Source organism: Asterias amurensis, chromosome 5 (genome assembly GCF_032118995.1).
Source record: "Asterias amurensis chromosome 5, ASM3211899v1".
In the NCBI taxonomy this organism is placed as follows: Eukaryota; Metazoa; Echinodermata; class Asteroidea; order Forcipulatida; family Asteriidae; genus Asterias; species Asterias amurensis.
The window spans coordinates 22,994,706-23,017,027 of record NC_092652.1 but is presented as its reverse complement, the minus strand read 5'-3'; the positions used below and the strand labels follow the sequence as shown (position 1 = coordinate 23,017,027).

The 22,322-nt window shown below is 38.1% G+C and overlaps 2 protein-coding genes across 3 annotated transcripts; one reads left to right on the top strand and one right to left on the bottom strand.

Annotated features, from left to right (window-relative positions):
* The first annotated feature begins 213 nt into the window (after nt 1-213).
* Nucleotides 214-5,559, top strand: LOC139937108 (isochorismatase domain-containing protein 1-like). The gene is made up of 6 exons (XM_071932108.1): nt 214-350; nt 918-965; nt 2,016-2,171; nt 3,115-3,231; nt 4,116-4,256; nt 4,291-5,559. The coding sequence occupies exons 1-6, from the start codon at nt 222-224 to the stop codon at nt 4,324-4,326; spliced, it is 627 nt and encodes a 208-aa protein (XP_071788209.1). The 5' UTR covers nt 214-221; the 3' UTR covers nt 4,327-5,559.
* An 18-nt stretch (nt 5,560-5,577) lies between these two features.
* On the bottom strand, nt 5,578-16,785 carry LOC139937107 (uncharacterized). 2 transcript variants are annotated; one of them, XM_071932106.1, is made up of 4 exons: nt 16,648-16,785; nt 14,217-14,321; nt 12,389-12,548; nt 5,578-11,855 (listed from the first exon to the last, which is right to left on the bottom strand). In XM_071932106.1, the coding sequence occupies exons 3-4, from the start codon at nt 12,529-12,531 to the stop codon at nt 11,657-11,659; spliced, it is 342 nt and encodes a 113-aa protein (XP_071788207.1). In that variant the 5' UTR covers nt 12,532-12,548; nt 14,217-14,321; nt 16,648-16,785; the 3' UTR covers nt 5,578-11,656. The 2 variants fall into 2 exon arrangements, with proteins under 2 accessions (XP_071788207.1, XP_071788208.1); XM_071932107.1 differs by having other exon boundaries at nt 14,217-14,315; nt 16,648-16,675.
* Nucleotides 16,786-22,322: the final 5,537 nt, after the last annotated feature.

The window sequence follows — 22,322 nt, the reverse complement described above, 5'->3', positions numbered from 1 at the left end:
GTGGGAACTTGAAGGAAACGAGAAATTAATTATTCCTGTTTTGAATGTTTCCACAAATTAGACCAAGCATCTTTAATGAAAATCTACAGCTGTCGAGCTTGTTCATAGTGTTTACGTTCAGCCAGCCCCCGCAAGTTCATTCTTATTCTTCTTGCAAAATTTTGACAGGCGCACACAACAGCGCCCTCTGTAGTTAGACAGTTGAAAGTCAAAGTAAAAAGATGGCGGCGCCCACTAAACTCGGAAGTTTGGTAGGGGATTCCACACTGTTTTTCTTGTGTGATATGCAGGAGAAATTCAAGCCCGCTATCCAGTTCTTCACAGAAATAGTTCAAGTGGCGAAAAGACTAGTAAGATTAATCAATCTGCCTTTTTCTTCTTGCATACGGCACTAATAATATTGTTTTCTTATTTCAACCATGTTTCAACCAGTCATTATTATTTATTATTATTTTGTCGCGGTTGTTTGTTGTACGTAGGTGGGGGGGGGGGGGGGGGGGAGGTAATGTGATTTTTTTATATGACTTGGTAACAAGTATTGGAGAGCTGTTGATAGTATAAAACATTATTAGAAACGGCTCCCTCTGAAGTAGCATAGATTTTGAGAAAGAGGTAATTTCTCACTAAAATAGTAAAAGACTTTTAGCTAGTAGGCTACTAGAAGTCTTTTATTGTGAAGAAAGCACACAAATTTGTCCAACAAGGCTGTTTTTTCTCTCATCATTTTCTCGCAACTTCGATGACCAATTAAGCCCCAATATTCACAGGCTTGTTATTTTATGCTTATGATGGGAATGGATACACCAAGTGAGAATACTGGTCTTTGACAATTACCAAAGGTGTACCTTCCCTTTAAATACAAAATTTGATTTGCCAATATAGTCTTTAATCATCCGTTTCAATGCACTCATTTTCAGACTGAGACTTCCAGGATTTTGGAGATTCCACTGATCGTCACTGAGCAGGTAAGATTTTGTGTAGAGCTGAGATTAAATTTATTTGTATCAATCTTAATTTCTGAGCAAAGAGTTGTGTAACACTACTGTACAAATCACCGTGGTAACTCATTATAACACAAATCTAGGGTGTTGTGGCCGAACAGATAAGAGCACCGAACTCAATCAATGCTCTGGAGCTTTTGTCCAGCAGAGTGTGGTTTTGAATCCCGGTCGTGACACTTGTGTACCTGAGCAAGACACTTAACTATAATTGCTTCTCTCCACCTAGGAGGCTAGGGGTAAATGAATGGGTACATGTGAGGGCAGAGATGGTTATTGTGATTGGTTAAGCAGAGTAGCCCTTACTAATGTTGCACATGCTGTATACTCCCCAGGGAGCAGTGATGCTTTAAGGAACGAATTAAAGCCATTGGACACTTTCGGTAAACAGTATTGTCCAAGTCCCACACTTCGTGTATCACAATTTCTATATAAAATAACAAACCTGTGAAAATTTAGGCTCAATCGGTCATCGGAGTCGGGAGAAAATAACGGGAAAACCCACCCTTGTTTCCGCACGATTCGCCGTGTCATGACAGGTGTTTAAAATAAATCCGTAATTCTCGATATTGATATTGTTTTAATGTTTTCTCAAAAAGTAAAGCATTTCATGGAATAATATTTCAAGAGAAGTCTTTCACCATTACCTTCTGTAAACCCTGTAAGTTATCTGTAAATCTGTAAACTTTTAATTTTTTTCTGTACCGAAAAAGGTCCAATGGTTTTAAGGCCCAGTGACCAGGGGAAATAATGTCGGAAGCTTTTTTAAGAAGCCCTTTGGGTTTGTAAAGTAAATATAAAAACTGGTTATTATTATTATCTAAATCCTTAGTGAAGTTTAGGCCAACTGAGGTATAAAGCACACAGTGATTAAATATGAACAGCAGATAATTACATATTTTTTTAAGACAAAGTTGGTTTTTCACACTGCTTTCCTAAATCTATAGTGTCTCCCATTTATTTGGTTCATTTATCAAGAACAGTATTGACATATTTTCCTCCAATATTCCTATGCAGTATCCAAAAGGCCTCGGGAGCACCGTGCCAGAACTGGACATTAAACACGCAGTGGGAGTCTTCCCCAAGACAAAGTTCTCGATGCTCTTGCCCCCCGTGGAGGAGGAACTGCAAAGGAGACCAAATGTGAAAGCAGTCGTTCTCTTTGGTATCGAGGTGAATAAAACATCCCACTCCCTACCCCAACTCTAGTAGCCTTTTTGAGATATAGCGGACACTATAGCAGTGTACTGTTTGGTTTGGGTGTATATATGCATTACAAATTATTGACCCAAACCTAATAGTGTCATATGAGTGTGTCCACCCATCCACCATATCTCAAAGTGGCTTATTGTGCAGTAGCTGTGTGAAATGTGAGACTTCCTTTGTTCTATACATTTAAGAAAAAACCTTTTCTTCATGACTTTAAAGACAGTGGACACTATTGGTAATTGACTACTCTTCACAGTTGATGTATCACAACATATGCATAAAATAACAAAGCTGTGAAAATTTGAGCTCAATCGGTCGTCGAAATTGCGAGATAATAATGAAAGAAGAAAAAACCTTGTCACACGAAGTTGTGTGCGCTTAGATTGTTGATTTTAAGACCTCAAGTTCTAAATCTGATGAGGTCTTGAAATCAAATTCATGGAAAATTACTTCTTTCTCAAAAACTATGTCACTTCAGAGGGAGCCGTTTCTCACAATGTTTTATACCATCAACCTCTCCCCATTACTCGTCACCAAGTAAGGTTTTATGCTAATAATAATTTTGAGTAATTACCTATAGTGTCCACTGCCTTTAAATAACACTATGTGGACATTATGTAAGTCCACATAGTGTTTCGAGTCCCTACATTATGTGGACCTCTTTTGTTCTCAGGTCCACACTCTTTATGTAGCGTTAAAAAAAACACTTATCCTTATCCCATTCTACTTGATTAAAAAATAATTGCACCGATGTCATCCAAAGTCGAAAAAGCACTTCCTTTCTGCAAAAGAAGTTTACTGACAGTGACCATTCTATAATAGTCCAGTCAATTTTCAATGATCTAATGACTGGAATCATTTGAGTTCGTGGAGTCACAGTAACAGGATTTGTTTTGTTTTATTTCAGGCTCATGTATGCGTTCAGCAGACTGCTCTTGATCTTCTTGCTAAGGGTTTAGACGTCCACGTTGTCGCTGATGCTTGCTCTTCTCGTAGCATGATGGATCGCCAGTTTGCGTATAAGGTAGGTCCGCTTATATTAATAATTAACCACAAAGGAAACTGGCTCGGTAAGTTTTATATGATTTGGGTTTGGACAAAGAAAAATTTACTAGAACAGGATTCGAACCAACGACCTCCGGTCCTGTAGCTCAAAAATTTTACTTGACCAGAATTTGTTTTACAAGTATCAAAACGAGTTGAACAAACACTAGGTGAAGATCTAGTTAGATTTAATTTGTCTTATGTGTAACCGTACTTAGTTACTCAAGACAAAAGGATTTTATAATATTATCGGATTCATAAGCCAACATTTGTTCATGGAGCTATTTACACAATGAGTCAGCCCATCATTATTCAATTGAAATACAGAGGACCACCAGACTCGCCTGGTCATGAGTTTACTGGACCAACACTAAAATCACTTGCCTCTGGCCTGCCTTTCAGTCAAATATTTTTAGCCCTGCTCTTGTCCGACTGGGGCCGCACAGGTAAAAGGGCAGGGAAGAAACCGCTGAGCCAATAATTGTTATTATAAAAACTTGCTCCTTGCTTGTAACGATCAATGGAGAGCTGTTGGTAATATAAAACATTGCGAGGCATGGCTCCCTCTGACGTTACGTAGTTTTTGAGAAAGAAGTAACTTCTCTCTCAAATATTCAGCTAAGGTCTCGAATTCAAGCTTCTGAAAGCACAGACCTTGTGCGACAAGGGTGGTTTTTTTTTTCTCTCGCAACTTCTACGACCAATTGAGTACAAAATTTGTTTGATGCATATGTTGAGATACACCAAGTGAGAAGACTGGTCTTTGACAAATTCTAAAGGTATCCAGTGTCTTTAAGTATAAGAAAGTAGAGGACGTTTCAATCAAAGTGATTCCTTCTCATTTAAATTTTTTTTTCTTTGTAGAGATTACGACAGGCCGGAGCAATAGTTACAACGAGCGAGGCAGTCATATTCCAACTGCTCGGAGACTCCAAACATCCCAAGTTCAAAGAAGTGCAAGCCTTGGTCAAAACCGTTGCACCTGTGTCAGGTCTGGGGCCTAATTTATAGTTTTATTTTTGGTATAACAACAAAAAATGATTTAAATAATCCTTATTTTCCACTGTATAACTGAAGGCAATATTAACACAAGCCTATGTAAACAAAACACTGAAAAATTGTTAGTGAATAATAGTTTGTTTTTTTAAATTGAAGCTGTCTGGGTTTCAACCCTAAAACCCTAGCAAAGTTGTTTATCAACGGCTAAAAAAATGAAACTTATTCATAACATTGCAAAGTAAGTCGCAAGGTGTTGGTTTGCCTGCAGAATTCCTGTCATAGGAGGTGCCAGGGTCACCAAGATCATCATAAATTGTATGAAAAGTAATTTATAAGTTAATTTGCACATTTTAGTTTTGTTGATTTGGGGTAATGTGTAACGCATTGTCCTCTTTCTAATATCTCTCACCATTTGAAAAAAACAAAAACAGCTTTGATTGCCAAGAAAAGCATTAATTTCAGACTATTTTTATACTGAACCTATATGGGTGAAATAATAATTCAGCTTTTAAAAAAAGCTCATGTTTTTTTGTTAATGTTAAGTGATGCATCCTACCCATAGAGCTATATATATTGACTAGAGCGCTAACTTGCTCTGCGTGTTGAAGCCACCTTAGGCGCAGACATGTTTGATGAGTTGCGAGAACACACATTGACGCGATTTTCTTAAATTCGGCGTGTGCGCTTCCGTACGCGACTGCCCATTCGTGTACGTCCGCGCTACGAAAACCGTAAGTTTGACTTGATTGACGTACTAAAAAAAAAGTATACTAGCTTATAAACATGACGCACATGACGCTCGCAGTTTGTACCTTCCTCAGCAGATTGTGCGTTCACATTCGCTGCATTTTTGGTTTGATGACACATAGAAAAGAACAAACGCACTATCATGCAAATAGTCGTACAATTGCCGTTCAAAATTTCAAGCTTTTGTATTGGTTTGTACATAAACATGGATGGGCCCACACGGCTTCAAAACTCTAGTGCGTGTATAACAGGGCGTTAGCGCTCCAGTCAATATATATAGCTCTATGATCCTACCCAACTAGGTCCAATTGCATGGCTCCGTTTACCACAAAACCCTGCAATGAACAAGTCCTGTAAAGCACATCATTCTATGGAATTTTGGCGCAGAATTACGTACACATAAGCAGAGACATGAAATTGGAGCCTGGTATTTAAATTTCATTTGCACCGTGCTAAATATACAATTTAATAGGTTAGCAGGTATGTTTAATTTGTGTGCATGCAAACTCCTTGATGGTTAGTCAACACTGAATAGTCAATAAAAACAACAGTAAAAGACAAATACCTTTGTGTAATATAACAGAGTTTTATTCAAAGTAATGCTAAATATGGAAAAGGTTCATTGCATTCATCACAAAATTTATTTCATTGGTTCTGTTTTAACAGATTTGATATCCAATCATACAAAGTTAACACACTTCCCCTCCCAATCTTTGCTTTAAAATGTTCAAGAATTATTCAAAACCAACACAAAACATTACCATTTCATGGTTTAAATTAAGGCATATTGATTAGTTTAAATTATTAGCACAAATCACACAACTTCAGCCTTTTCTGACAAGAATACTAAAAGGGAAACTCCAATTTTTAATCAAAGTCTGAACAAATTCCATCTGATTCCCAAATTTCTTAGCTTGGGATTAAGACACTGGAAACATCAAAATTCTGAATAAGTGTAAGTGTGTTTTCTGAAACAATCGATGTACAGAATGCCGACCTCGTACATGTAAGTGAAACCAAACACCAGTCCCAAACACTTCACTGAACCCCTTCGCAGAGCCCTTCGACACTGTTCCACTATTCCCAATTCATGATCCGACGTTAGTCAACATCAGCTCACCAATCCAACAACACACTCCGCAGGATGGCTGGACTAAGACAGCCTCTTCACTGGAGAAAGTAATCAACCGCCTTGCTGAGAAGAGTATTCAGCAAGGTAAAGTGAATAAGCGACTTGCGGTCTCAAGCCAACTTCCCAAACTTATTGTTCCAGTGTTCTTGGGAGAGCCACTTCACTATCAGTTATGACAGAACACACTTGGGTAAAAACCAAAATTAATATTCTTTATCCCCGATGCAAATTTAACATCTATTAGAACACACTCAGCGTTGTCATCAATTCAAAGCCATTAGACGTGAACACAAAGCTCAACTATTTGATTCAATATGTATCAGAAAAACCAAGACATGTTGAGCACTATGCTCATCAGAATTGAGGAAGCCTACCAAAAGGCTCAAGAGATGTGCTTTCTGATAGGTACAGCAACACTAGCTCCATCAGTACTGCGCTCACTTCAAAACTGGAGTGGAGCAAGATACCTCGCATTGCAAGATTTCTCAGACTTCATTGACAAGGTCAGTACTGCAAGACTCACAATACCGAGCCTTGGTATTCTTAATCTTATTCTTTATTTGGCCATTAAACAATTACAAATACAAGCAGACAGTATTCTGGTATTCAAAAAGAAAAAGTTAAATGCATAGAGAAGTTAACCCATCATCTTAACTCCAAGTGGAGAGACAGCAAGTGGAGGTTCAAAAAGGCCAATGAGTTTGCTTCATTTGTCTAAAGAACAGCCAATCAAGCAAATTTGCTGGAAGGCATCGCAAGGAGCAAGGACCCCCCTCCCAACTTGACGAGCAAGAGCAGTCTCTGCCGTAGGTCATAATGCCAAGTCTTTTGCTATCCACAACACATAGTATGGTGGGCCCCATGCATACTTGGAATAGGAATCATCACATTGAAAAGAGTGAATCATTAAGAAGGAAACTGCACAAAGACAGGAAGACTTGCTCCTTTCACGGAAGATTATGTTTTGGCTGCGCATCAAATAATGAGTTCCATGCCAAATCGACGAAAGAGTGAAGTACTTTAAGGTAGTCAACTGTCAACCTCCCTGTCTGCTTCAAGCGGGATGAGATCCCTGTACCAAACTTCCCAAAATTCCAAAGTCTGATGTAGTCAATCAGTGGTACCATCTGGAGCCTATAGCTCAGAAACTCATGCCGTATAATCCAAATATGAAGATTTCCCTGCTGATAGGCAGTAACTGCCACAGAGTACTCCGTCCCAGAGAAATCATCGCGGGAGGAGAGGATGAGCCGTATGGTCAGAAATCACTACTAGAGGTTGGGGTGTAATTGGCCGTGTGTGTAAATCTCCTCAAATACAAGATGATGGTGTCTGCAACGAGATGGTCTCGTCTGAAGCCTACCCTCACTTCGTGTATGACACAAAACTTAAAGAAGTGTTTGATGCAAAGAAAGTAATGCGAGTTCTGGAATCAGATTTCCAGATGAGTGTTAAAAACAAGCCGTACTCTGTGGAAGATGCAAAAACCATAAAACAAATCGAGACTGGATCCAAGAAGAAACAAGATAGACATTACAAGATGCCTCTACCCCGTGAAACCATGTGTGTCCCTTTCCTACAACAGAGCACTCACTACCCGAGAAATGATGACAGAAGCTAACAGCAAGGTGTAAGAAATAGTGAGAATTTATAACAGCATCTTAAAGCAAGGTTCAAGAAACGATCAATATTCTTTGAAGATTATTGTGCTTTCAAGAAAGATGTCATCCACTGAGCTTTCTTTTAGTTTAAGATGACAAGATAAACTACGTTCTTCATGAAGGTGTTTAAGTACCCAAAGGTAGCACACCCAATGTAAGACCGCAAACAAATATTTGCCTTGTTTTACAAGGCACTTATTTTGCATCATTAATATGTTTTTAAAGTCTAGAACTTCATGAAATAAGGCACTGGCAATGACGAAACTGTTCCGTCTAGATTAAAATTCAAGAGTTGTAGGATGCAGCGGCTGTAACTGAAGGAAAAGTAAAACTGGCCCCCTCATAGATTAAATTCCAGGAATTGGAAATTTACCAACTGAACCAATTAAGTGTTTTCTAGTCATAACAAAGTGTGTTTGAATGTATCACTTTGGGTTACAATTTGATAAAAAAAAACATTTTTTTATCAAAAATGTTGAGACTTTGTTTTTAATATATCACCTCACCAAAAGGTATAATGGAAGTTTTTTCAACAAATTTATTAACTTAAAAAAAAAAAACACAATCAAAATAATATCAAAATATTTCAATTTCTTTAAAAATTCAAAATGAAATTGGCCCAGTGCTTCATTTGAATCTCATTCCTAGGAATACCAGGGCCCAATTTCATAGCGCTGCTTAAATTTGCCTGCTTACTGTAGCAGAAAAATTTGCTTAAGCCTTAGCGTATTTCACAGGTTAGCAGAAAAGTTGGGCGGCCATATTGCGCGTTTACCGTGGATTTGCATTGTGACGTCATTTATTTTCGTGCGGTAAGCACCGGAAGATTAGCATGCCTTTTCACATTTCATGTGCTTACGGTTAGCAGCGCTAAGAAATAGAAATTGCTAAGTAAGCACAACATCGGCCGCTAAGCAGCGCTATGAAATTGGGCCCTGACCAACTAGTCATTGGTCTAAACATTTAAAAGTCATGCAAAAATTCATATAAATTTAACCAAAATAACTAACTTATTATACAATGCTGATATTTCAAAATTGCATATTTACATTGATCTGAGAGCACTAAAACGCTTCAAACTTTAAACAATATCATTTTAAATATTTGTTTTTAAATTTGATTAGTCGATAACATATAAATATAAACCCATAAACTTATTCATGTCTAGATTTGAAAATATATATAATAAAACATACAAAATGTTTTAGTTTGTAATGTAAATGTAACTGTAGAAATAAGGCACTAGTTAATAATGGAAGCATTTTATAGGTTGTTCATGGTTTTGTGAGAAAATAAAACTATAATTTTCGCCAAGGTTTTGCTCAAAGTTCACAAAACACTATTTTACTGTTTTAGATACACTTGAGCTGTTACAAAGGTAATTGATCACATAAAAGCACACCTCTGCGTTTATTACAATGTACAAAATAAGGCACAGGGCCTGAGGTCCTGCAGGCTGGTCTACAATTTGTAAACCGACTTCAAACTTCCATCACACTTTTATTGGAAAGTCAAACTTTAGGAAGCGCAATATTGTGCAAACGTACATTCTACAAAGAACACGGACTGACATACTAAATATCTTTACTACGGCGCCACACACTCTCATATTAAATGCACCAATATTCAGGCATTGCATGGTTGGAATAACACCATGTGTGTGTCTACTAGCTCAAGCTTGCACTCAGCTTCTGACAATACACGCAAACCTAACACCCAACCATCAGAACACTCTCATCTGCTCACAACTGGACTTTCTCCTTTATTGCTCCGTGAATATGAAACAACCTCCCAGCACGCATCAGAAATTGTAACTCTTTGCCTTTGTTCAAAAAATCTCTCAAAACTCACTTGAATCAGATGTAACTTGTTGTATTTATAGTTCCTTGGTTTTGCTCTTTCCAGCGCTTTGATCTTGATGTAAAGGCGCATTATAAATATTTAGTTGTATGTTGTATCAACTAGCTTTTTATTCTACTAACTGCGGGGTAGAATTTGGGTGATTCTTTTTTTTTTTTTTTTTGGACAGCAGGTAGGAAATCGACCAGGACTCCTTTTTAATAAGTACAATGGAAACCTTTGATGCAACAAACTAGACTTTAGACTGACAGACTACTCTAAATCATGTCAAACATCAGCAAGCACAAAAGTGCTATGGTCCTATAAATTGGGCGCGAACCTTGGTCCATTGAGGTCGACTTGGGAACCTACAACAAAAACCACACAATTTTGGTCTTGAGGGGGTCAGGAACCTTGGTCCAGTGACATGACCGAGGTGGCTTACATGGGAAGAACCACTACCTAGCTACCGGGCAATTGAGGTAGTCTAGTTGGTAAGACACTGCTCTAGAATTGCAAGGGTCGTGGGTTCAAATCCCACCTGAGTAATAGGCATGTGATATTTTTTCACAGGACTCAGGAAAGTACTGAATATTCAGTGCGTGCTATCACACATCGGTGTATGGGTAAAAATAAAAATTAATACCTTAATATAGTTGAAACAAATCAGTTTCTGCAGTTACAGAAAATTCACCCAAACCTGCATGTACATGGTTAGGTACGGGAACGGACAACCACTAAAATACACTTACATTTGGTCTTGAGAGGGATGTGAACCTGGGTCAAATGCCTAAAAGGCATGGGAAAAACCTCATGAAAACTCTATCTCTAGTCTCAACAAACCAAGATTTACACACAAAAAAGTGTGAGTTTGCCGAGTTAGATGAATGAGTTATTACACACAATTTACAAACATCAGCCCTGCGACAGTGAACCATTGGAATATAACATTTTAAAAGCCTCACAGACTGACCATCCCCAAACTCCAGCAAAAATACACGTCAAAAGCAAAATGTCAAACATGTTTAAAATAATTGTACATAGTTGTTATCGCCATTCAGTTCAGTTTACCTAACTAGGTACAAAATCATCTTGAAACTGGAAGACATTGATTTGTAAAAATTTTTTTTTCAATACTTACAAAAATCCTTCAAAGTGCCGATCGTAAGATCAGTCAAAGAATGGTTATTGCTACTTCTTACCCCATGTCAAAACCTGTTACACAGAAGTGTGTTCAATAACTTTACATCACAGCCAAAAGTCTAAAGTCATTCTTAGGGAGGTTACAGACCTCAATACTTCATGAGCTTTTGACTCTTAAGAAGAAAAGAAACCATGCAAATCCTTTCGCTCAAACTTTTTGAATAAATCAAGTTTTTCAAATGATACAAGAAACCTGATCAACGCAGTTCTCTGGCCATTTGCTAAACAATACAAGCAGTACACAAATGTAGTCAGTCTTAGAAATGCACCTCAAAAATATTTAAATTTGTAGAGGTGCGGTAAGAAAAATCAAGTAAGCTTCCCTGATGTGCCAACACATTCTTTGTAATCCAAGCAATCACACATCATGTTATGATGTATCCAATATTTACTTGCCTTCTTCTCTGCAAACAATTAAAATTGTACAATATAATTGACAACTAACATGATAAAATAAATATCCAATCCCTAAATTTTAAAATATAAAAAAGTTGAACTCAAGACAAAACCCTCCTACTCTCTTTGTCAGCAATCAAGTTGACCGACCATTCAAAACCACTCAACTGCATGGTTTTTTTATGGCAGAGCAACAATACACAGGGGGATGCTTGTGTACTTTTCTCAGATGCTGAGTAGTGTGTCTATCCTTCAAAACCATACGAATGTTCAGACAGTAGGAGGGTTACAGAAACCGATACCTCACATGCCAGCATGATCGATGTTCAAATTACTCTTTACTCGCTGTACCTGTGCGTAAATCCGCCTCCTTCCCCGAGAGCTTAAAGGTAGCTTTGTCTCGTAGCGTTGTGATTGGTTACTCTTCATCACATGACCAGGCAACCAGAGTCATCCTTCCCCTTGGCTGTACTGGACATCTTAGGCGTTGATTCCTCAGCCTGACTCCGGCTCTCCAAGAGCTCCTGGTCTGTCTTGGACTCCTTCAGGCCGTATTTCTCCCTCATCTTGTTGCGTTCTTTCGCTCGTTCTGCTTTCTTCTTGAGCTGGGCTTCGTCCCGCTTTGCTCTGAGGAAAATTATTAACATTTTAGTCAATCAAATTGAACTATCATATGGAAACTTATACAGCCGGTCAAGGCAATAGACTTTTGTTTTTTAAACAAACTAACAAGGCTCTCGGGAGAGTGGGTGCTCAAACAAAGTTGTCTTTAAAACCTCCTCCAAAGATACTTTCCTGTTCATGCTCTCAAGTCACAGAGTCTGATAAACAATCAATTCTGTTAACATCAAAGTGTACCCATGTAAAACGTCTCTTCTCTCGGTGCTTGTTAAACTCATTTAGATTCTGGTCTTGTGAAATAACTTCCAGTCCTGTAAATATTTGAGCTTCCAAGCCCTACAGTCTTGTGAATTTTACCGCTTAATTTGAGCCTTGAGACATTCCAACTTTTGTGACGCTCCAAAAAAAAGTATGTTTTGTGTCATGAATGAACTACATGAAATGAAACCAATCCCTTGGAGTAAACATTTTCTGTTCTGAAGTAGTGACGGAATCCCCCTCCTCCCCCACCCCTCCCACAAATTAAAAAAGGTGCTTACTTGTCTCTGGCCATCTTGTCCTCATCTTCTTGTTCCTTCTTATAGTCATAAGGAGCATCTTCTTTATCTTCTCCAGACAAACCGATTGTCTTGGTCAGGCTGGACACTTGGTTTTTCACCAGAGACTTCCCTACTAGATCCATGATCTGAGAGACGAGATCTGATGGCCAAGATGGGTAAATGAATCAAAGTGTTAGCTAATAGTAATACCTCAAAATAACGAATTGTATAAAATGGATCAATTGAATTTGTTTTAGGATTTTGTGTTATTATCATGTTTACCAAGCTTGTGTGTAAGTATATAAAATAATATGCAAAGTAGGCCTACAATTATTAACAATGAATTCATAGTAATGATATATACAGGGCCAAAAAAACATGGGTGTCCCTTTTGCATGACGTTTACATGGCTCACAACACAAAGCAATACAAACAATGTTACGGTATGAAATTTCTGAGCGTTGCTCAATGCCACAACAGGACACTTCCTGCCAAAACTGAAACGAAAGTATATTTTTAAAATACATGAACATAATAACACTAACAGTTAGGCCTACATAATTAGGGCCTTCATAAAAATAATTATTAAAAAACACTCCAGTAACAGAAATTACTTGAAATAGAGAAAACATGGCTTCAGCTCAGTGGAAAAGAAACAATAGCACACTGAAAACAAATAAAATGCAAAAGAAATGAAACACCATCAATTACAAAATTACATGATTCTTACAATTGCAAGAAAACAATATGAAACAATTTATACCATTTACTGTACAAAACTGACATGCTACAATAATAAATACAAAGAAACAAATAGTAAAAAATTACAAAGAAGGTTCAAAGAAAAGTGACTGATAGCAATGAAATACAATTTTTTCGTTTTGTCAATAATAATAACCAGATTTGTAGGCCTATATTGCCAGATCATGGCACTCAGCAACAAAAATAAAAATAGCATGAAGGAGGTTCTCTCTTCAGGGTTAACCTCCTACTGTCTGACCAATCATTATCATCTGCTGCAGTTATATGCACAGTAAACACCATGTAAATATATTGTAAATGCACAAATGCTTCTGCACACAGCTGTGGCACCCTCTTGCCACCTGTGCAGCTGACTAGTTTTGAACGGGTGTTCAACTTCTTGGAAAAAGAACTTTACAGGAAATAGTAGGAGGGAATTCCCTTTTACTCATACTTTTAAATGTGGTTACTTTTGGTTTCTGAAAGTGGAAAGTTCAGATTACTAAACATGGGTTTTTATTTTTGATTTATTTCTTCTACCCTGGGGAAACCTCTCAGTGAAACACTGTTTTTCAGAGAAACACTTTTTTCAGAGGTGCCCAGCAACTACAAACACATTAAAATTTCATGGAAACATTAGAAGTATATCAGGTCTGGAATTACATGCAGGCCACAAGGCCATGGCCTTCGTTGCCCCTGGTCTTGGCTGTGGTGCCCTTTAAAACTTTCCCATTGACTTTAAGATTGTTCAATGGAAGTGCTCTTTGCAAAAAGAAATATGGCCTTGCCCTTTCTTCACGTTCAAAAATGGAATTCCCGGCCTAGGCTCGATTTCACAAAGCAATAAAATCCATCGTAAGACAAATTTTCAGTGTCACCATAGTGATTTGCATTGTGACATCACACTTTACTAAGCAACTACGACTGATTTGCAGTTCTATCAATTTTAGCTCTTTGTGAAATCGACCCCAGGTATAAGCCTGGTACAAGGGAGTTTTTGTAAAGCAATACTCCCATTGGAAATTCCCTTGCCATGCCCCTCTGTACCGGAATACAGAGTCAGAAATGTTTGAACGATTGTACCTACCTTTACAGTCAATGCAAGTTTGGTAAGGTCAACCTTGCCGTAAAGTAGATCAGCAAGGTAAAGTTCCCAGAGAATGTGAGAGTTGACAGTCACTCAAAGCTGAAGCTGCCAAAAAAGAGATAATGTTTCATGAAATATTTTCCTAAAAGGGTCTGTCCACACTAATGGGTCTTTTTGGTTCCAAAAGATAACTTTTTGGACTGTGACTGGGAGGGTACACAAAATACAACATTTTCCCCTGTATTTTGTTTTGTACAATTCTCTGCTGATAGTGAGTGTGCTTACCAAACAGTATAACAAATGTCTTATTATTTAAGAAGTTACGCAGTTTTCTTTAAGACACATTGTTTGTAACGAGGACAGACATTTTGTATTGGAATTGACTAGAAATGGACGACACAAATAATTAATTAATTGATTTACTCAAAGGTTAATTAAGTTAGACCCATTGCCCTTGAGGTTTTTCAGCTTGTATGAATGTTTGTTTTTAACATGGACAGACATATTGTGACAAATATCTGTCCATGTTACAAACCTAATATCTTCAAGATAATTCCCTGTAGTTTCTTGAGTACCCACGCAGATGTCTTGGTTTTGCCTGGAAACATTCTTTGCAGGGACAGCATTGTAGGGGACAACATTTTTGGCAATCTGTTTATATTATTATGCCTTTCTCACCATTTATGTACGAAATGTCTGTCCAACATTCCCCTGTTACAAACATAATCATCTTGAAGATGATCCCCAGTTATTGCTAAAATACAGATAAATGTGTCTTGCTCTTTGCAAACAAAAACCTTGAAGCGATTTGGAATGTGCATGGGAAACAAGCTTGACAAAACTCTTCTTGTTTATTTTTGTCACCCATTTATAAAAAAAAGTCACATCAAATGGTCCCATTAGTGTGGACAGACCCAAAAATTAAATGGTCCAAAGAGTTACTTAATGTTACATCATATAGACGATGTGACCTCTGACATCACTTTTAAACCATAACATGATTTGCGCGCATACTGCCGAGCAAAACCTTTGCTTTTTTGGCACCCAGCTAGAAAGTGTACGCATTCTTACCATGACTACACGTCTTACAGTGTTTTGTCAACAGAGGGCGGTTTGAATGTAAACATAGGTAACATCATAGACCAGTGACTCATTTGACTTTTAAAATCCAATTGACTTTTCTGTCAACCATTTAAGATGACACCCTTAACATCTTCACAAACAGAATAGAATTACATCACCTACTAATAACAACGATATCTCATTACTGCTCCAGACTTCCCCTTCAATATCTTGTGTCACAACTAACAAGTGTCCAAGGCCCAATTTCATGGCTCTGCTTACCGCCGAATTCTGCACTTACGATCACAATGCCCTGCTTATGTGCAAGTGCCCGTAAGCACAGAGTTCTCTGCTTCCAAAACTGTAAGCGCCGATTCTGTGCTTACGGTAAGCAGAGCACTGAGATGCATCTAAAAGCTCTGAAACATCAACATTGCACTAGGGAATATTAAAACCAAGCCGGCAACATTATGTCTCTCATTCAACTTTCAAACATTGGTTTAACGTCTATCACTATGAATTGCACAAATCAGGAAATTGTGATTCAGTAAAAGATGACATTACTTTTGCTGTCAGGAAGAGCCAAAAAAAAAAAAAAACAGAATCGAACAAAATTGTTCACAAACATTTTCTAATGGCCTTGGAAAATCTGTGGCAGATTCAATGACAAAGTTGTCTTTCTTTTGTCTTGACCTCTAGACAACAATAAAAATGTCACATTTTATTTGCCCTCAAAACAAGGCAAGTACAACATACCAGCATTTTTAAAGGTGTTAAATGGCATTGTAAAGCACTTTCAGAGTCATGAAAATGCAACCATGCACCATAGTGGTTTGATTTGTTTGAACCATTGATTGCGCTATGTTTGAATTCCACCTCCATGGTTTGAACTTACATTTAACCCTGATTCCATGGGCAGCACAGATCCATTTTTTTTTCTGACTCAGCTCTGATAACCAGAAGGTGTCCATCCCCCTCCCTCTCCCCTCCCCCCTCCCCCTACCTCACGAATCAATTCAGTTCTATCATCATAATTTATGTGCTACAATAACTTATTATATATAATGCAATAATTTGATATTTTAGATGAAGATTTGTGAACAGAAGTTTATCAATGTCAAGTAAAGCAAATGTTTATTCAGATCCTCCATGATCAACAAACAACTTAACAAGCAAATCTCAACAAATTTACAAAAAAGAAGAAGTTACAAATGGAACTTTAAATAGAACTTTGATTAAGTAAACCAAATCCTTAACGTCATCAATACCTTTGATATCAGGTGGTAATTTTGTTCACGTCCACGTTTTTCATTCTTGAAAACCAAATATTACAGAATATGTCCCTGAAATTGACCAAACTTAAACTCACCTGTCAACCTGTTGCATACGCCTTCTTTCTCTTGTTGTGGCATGTGTTAGTGAGCGAGAATGAACGTGTCCGTCCGTCGTATGTTTTGCACATGCGTGCGATATACTGTGAGCAATCTCTGAAGATGGCCTTTTTTCAAATTCGCGCAAGCTGCCATTTTTACAACGCAAAATTTTTTAATTGGATTGCGCGAATTGAAAAAGACCATCTTCAAAGATTGCGCCCAACTTGCACTAATAAGTATCCGAAGTAATAATCACTGCTTGCACTAAAATAAACTGGCACCAACAGTCATCCCACTTCCCACGTATGACTCTTCCCACGTCGACCAAGGGTGTTTAATTTACGGCAAGGACGGTTTTGCATGGGGGCGGACACAACTGCATATGTAAATGTGTCCGGGCAGACACAATTGCATTATGCAGCAGCGTCCAGGCGGACACGATTGCATATGCAAAACCGTCCGGTGGACATTATTGTATGCAATAATGTCCTCCGGATTGTATTGAATGGAGTACATAATTGCATGCGACACCGGTACGCCATGGCATGGGTACGAGTTGACTGTGGCACGAGTTGACCTGTAGGAAGAATTCAGATCATATGGTACTCAAGTCAACTCGTACCCTATTCAACTTGTAACAAAATCAACTCGTCCCAATGTCAACTCGTCCCCAAGTTTACTCGTCCCCAAGTCTACTCGTACCCAGGTCAAAGTCTTATTCAAGCGAACTCGTACCCAAGTAAATTCGTACTCGAGTCAACTTGTAGCGAGTGAGCTCGTACCGAGATGAACTCGGCAGTGTTAACAATTAGTGAAAATTAGGGAAATTAGTTTTATTTATTTCTGTGATGTAACTGAACACTGACAATTTGTAAATTCTTCAAAGTAAAAAATCGAAATTTTACACTGACAATTTTTAGGAGATGTTTTCTTCAAAAATTAATATGAATCTGCTTTTTTATTTTGTATGAAACTGTGGGAATTTTTTCAGAGGCCTCAACCCCTTTTGAGTTGATTAATTTATGAAAGTTATTTTATTTATTAAATGTTAAGAATTTAGAGGAACTCCATTTACGGTTAGTACGAACATAGAGGAAGGACAACGAATAACCGAATCAGCTTTTACCAACATGTGTTATTTAAACGTGGGTTTTGGGAGGCCGCCTTCCCAACACGGGAAAATACGTGCCACAAACATTTCCTCTGCACTACAATGTACGTTTAGTGGAAGGCACTAAATACTAAACTCCACTGCGGTTCGGCCCATCGGAGAATACCCGAGCGAGAATGAACTTATGACGTCAAATTTGCATATGCTTGCATCTTTTAGACATGAAAATATTAACAACCAGGTCCTCGTGGTTAGTCCACTCTTATGTAACAACTCCCCAAACCTGCTGCTACAAATGTACTTGAATAAAGAGGTCTGAAGCAGTGCTTGCATCTTTTAGACATGAAAATATTAACAACCAGGTCCCCAGTGGTTAGTCCACTCTTATGTAACAACTCCCCAAACCTGCTGCTACAAATGTACTTGAATATAGAGGTCTGAAGCAGTGCTTGCATCTTTTAAACATGATAATATAAAAAACCAGGTCCGAGTGGTTAGTCCACTCTTATGTAACAACTCCCCAAACCTGCTGCTACAAATGTACTTGAATAAAGAGGTCTGAAGCAGTACTTGCATCTTTTAGACATGAAATCATTAACAACCAGGTACTAGTAACAACTAGTTCAACTCTTATGTAACAACTCCCCAAACCTGCTGCTACAAATGTACTTGAATAAAGAGGTCTGAAGCAGTGCTTGCATCTTTTAAACATGAAAATATAAACAACCAGGTCCCAGTAGTTAGTCCACTCTTATGTAACAACTCCCCAAACCTGCTGCTACAAATGTACTTGAATAAAGAGGTCTGAAGCAGTACTTGCAACTTTTAGACATGAAATCATTAACAACAGGTACTAGTGGTTAGTCCACTCTTATGTAACAACTCCCCAAACCTGCTGCGTGGCGGATCGTCGCGAACCGTGCCGGAATGTTCCGAGAGCACACGAAAAGTTCCGAACCGCTGTAGAGGTTAGTTTTTAGTGCCTTCCACGTTGGGTAGCCGCTACGCTATGACATGGGTACGAGTTGACATTGGCACGAGTTGACCTGTAGGAAGAATTCGGATCATATGGTACTCAAGTCAACTCGTACCCTATTCAACTTGTAACAAAATAAACTCGTCCCCTTGTCAACTCGTCCCCAATGGAACTCGTCCCAAAGTTTACTCGTACCCAGGTGAAATCTTATTCAAGTGAACTCGTACCCAAGTAAATTCGTACTCGAGTCAACTTGTAGCGAGTGAGCTCGTACCGAGATGAACTCGGCAGTGTTAACAATTAGTGAAAATTAGGGAAATTAGTTTTATTTTTTTTCTGTGATGTAACTGAACACTGACAATTTGTAAATTCTTCAAAATAAGCAATCGAAATTTTACACTGACAATTTTTAGGGGATGTTTTCTTCAAAAAAAATCCAGAAAATTAATATGAATCTGCTCGTTTATTTTGTATGAGACTGTGGGATTTTTTTCTGGAGGCCTCAACCCCTTTTGAGTTGATTAATTTTTTTAAGTTATTTTATTTATTAGATGTTATGAAATTCGAGGAAGTCCATTTACGGTTAGGACGAATAACCGAATCAGTTTTTCACAACATGTGTTATTTAAACGTGGGTTTTGGGAGGCCGCCTTCCCAAAACGGGAAAAGACGTGCCTCAAACATCTCCTCTACACTACAATGTACGTTTAGTAGCCGCTACGCTATGACATGGGTACGAGTTGACTGTGGCACGAGTTCACCTGTAAGAAGAATTCGGATCATATGGTACTCAAGTCAACTCGTACCCTATTCAACTTGTAATAAATAAACTCGTCCCCATGTCAACTCGTCCCCAAGTGAACTCGTCCCCAAGTGTACTCGTACCCAGGTGAAAGTCTTATTCAAGTGAACTCGTACCCAAGTAAATTCGTACTCGAGTCAACTTGTAGCGAGTGAGCTCGTACCTAAATGAACTCGGCAGTGTTAACAATTAGTGAAAAATAGGGAAATTAGTTTTATTCATTTCTGTGATGTAACTGAACACTGACAGTTTGTAAATTCATCAAAATAAAAAATCGAAACTTTACACTGACAAAATTTAGGGGATGTTTTCTTCAAAAACCATTTTCAGAAATTAATATGAATCTGCTTTTTTATTTTGTATTAGACTGTGGGATTTTTTCCGGAGGCCTCAACCCCTTTTGAGTTGATTAATTTATTAAAGTTTCTTTATTATTAAATGTTATGAAATTCAAGGAACTCCATTTACGGTTGGGACGAATAAAACCGAATCAGTTTTTCAAAACATGTGTTATTTAAACGTGGGTTTTGGTAGGCCGCCTTCCCAAAACAGGAAAAGACGTGCCACAAACATCTCCTCTGCACTACAATGTACGTTTAGTTGCCGCTACGCTATGACATGGGTACGAGTTGACATTGGCACGAGTTGACCTGTAGGAAGAATTCGGATCATATGGTACTCAAGTCAACTCGTACCCTATTCAACTTGTAACAAAATAAACTCGTCCCCTTGTCAACTCGTCCCCAATGGAACTCGTCCCCAAGTTTACTCGTACCCAGGTGAAATCTTATTCAAGTGAACTCGTACCCAAGTAAAATCGTACTCGAGTCAACTTGTAGCGAGTGAGCTCGTACCTAAATGAACTCGGCAGTGTTAACAATTAGTTAAAATTAGAGAAATTAGTTTTATTTTTTTCTGTGATGTAACTGTATACTGACAATTTGTAAACTCTTCAAAATAAGCAATCGAAATTTTACACCGACAATTTTTAGGGGATGTTTTCTTCAAAAAAATTCCAGAAAATTAATATGAATCTGCTCTTTTATTTTGTATGAGACTGTGGGATTTTTTTTCTGGAGGCCTCAACCCCTTTTGAGTTGATAAATTTTTAAAGTTATTTTATTTATTAAATGTTATGAAATTCGAGGAACTCCATTTACGGTTAGGACGAATAAATGAATCAGTTTTTCACGACATGTGTTATTTAAACGTGGGTTTTGGGAGGCCGCCTTCCCAAAACGGGAAAAGACGTGCCACAAACATCTCCTCTGCACTACAATTCACGTTTAGTAGCCGCTACGCTATGACATGGGTACGAGTTGACTGTGGCACGAGTTGAACTGTAAGAAGAATTCGGATCATATGGTACTCAAGTCAACTCGTACCCTATTCAACTTGTAATAAATAAACTCGTCCCCATGTCAACTCGTCCCCAAGTGAACTCGTCCCCAAGTCTACTCGTACCCAGGTGAAAGTCTTATTCAAGTGAACTCGTACCCAAGTAAATTCGTACTCGAGTCAACTTGTAGCGAGTGAGCTCGTACCTAAATGAACTCGGCAGTGTTAACAATTAGTGAAAAATAGGGAAATTAGTTTTATTCATTTCTGTGATGTAACTGAACACTGACAGTTTGTAAATTCATCAAAATAAAAAATCGAAACTTTACACTGAAAAAATTTAGGGGATGTTTTCTTCAAAAACCATTTTCAGAAATTAATATGAATCTGCTTTTTTATTTGTATTAGACTGTGGGATTTTTTTCCGGAGGCCTCAACCCCTTTTGAGTTGATTAATTTATAAAAGTTTCTTTATTTATTAGATGTTATGAAATTCGAGGAAGTCCATTTACGGTTAGGACGAATAACCGAATCAGTTTTTCACAACATATGTTACTTAAACGTGGGTTTTGGGAGGCCGCCTCCCCAAAACGGGAAAAGACGTGCCACAAACATCTCCTCTACACTACAATTCACGTTTAGTAGCCGCTACGCTATGACATGGGTACGAGTTGACTGTGGTACGAGTTCACCTGTAAGAAGAATTCGGATCATATGGTACTCACGTCAACTCGTACCCTATTCAACTTGTAATAAAATAAACTCGTCCCCTTGTCAACTCGTCCCCAATGGAACTCGTCCCCAAGTTTACTCGTACCCAGGTGAAAGTCTTATTCAAGTGAACTCGTACCCAAGTAAATTCGTACTCGAGTCAACTTGTAGCGAGTGAGCTCGTACCGAGATGAACTCGGCAGTGTTAACAATTAGTGAAAAATAGGGAAATTAGTTTTAATTATTTATGTGATGTAACTGAACACTGACAATTTGTAAATTCTTCAAAATAAGCAATCGAAATTTTACACTGACAATTTTTAGGGGATGTTTTCTTCAAAAAAATTCCAGAAAATTAGTATGAATCTGCTCTTTTATTTTGTGTGAGACTGTGGGATTTTTTTTTCTGGAGGCCTCAACCCCCTAATGAGTTGATTAACTTTTTTAAAGTTTTTTTATTTATTAGATGTTATGAAACTCGAGGAAGTCTATTACGGTTAGGACGAATAACCGAATCAGTTTTTCACAACATGTGTTATTTAAACGTGGGTTTTTGGAGGCCGCCTTCCGAAAACGGGAAAAGACGTGCCACAAACATCTCCTCTACACTACAATGTACGTTTAGTAGCCGCTACGACATGACATGGGTACGAGTTGACATTGGCACGAGTTGACCTGTAGGAAGAATTCGGATCATATGTTACTCAAGTCAACTCGTACCCTATTCAACTTG

Coding starts and splice junctions, on each gene's coding strand:
- LOC139937107 (XM_071932106.1), bottom strand. CDS start 12,531: ATGGATCTAGTAGGGAAGTCTCTGGTGAAAAACCAAGTGTCCAGCCTG. Junction 11,856..12,388: donor GACAAGATGGCCAGAGACAA/GTAAGCACCTTT, acceptor AATTTTCCTCAG/AGCAAAGCGGGACGAAGCCC.
- LOC139937108 (XM_071932108.1), top strand. CDS start 222: ATGGCGGCGCCCACTAAACTCGGAAGTTTGGTAGGGGATTCCACACTG. Junction 966..2,015: donor CACTGATCGTCACTGAGCAG/GTAAGATTTTGT, acceptor ATTCCTATGCAG/TATCCAAAAGGCCTCGGGAG. Junction 4,257..4,290: donor TGTCAGGTCTGGGGCCTAAT/TTATAGTTTTAT, acceptor ACAACAAAAAAT/GATTTAAATAATCCTTATTT.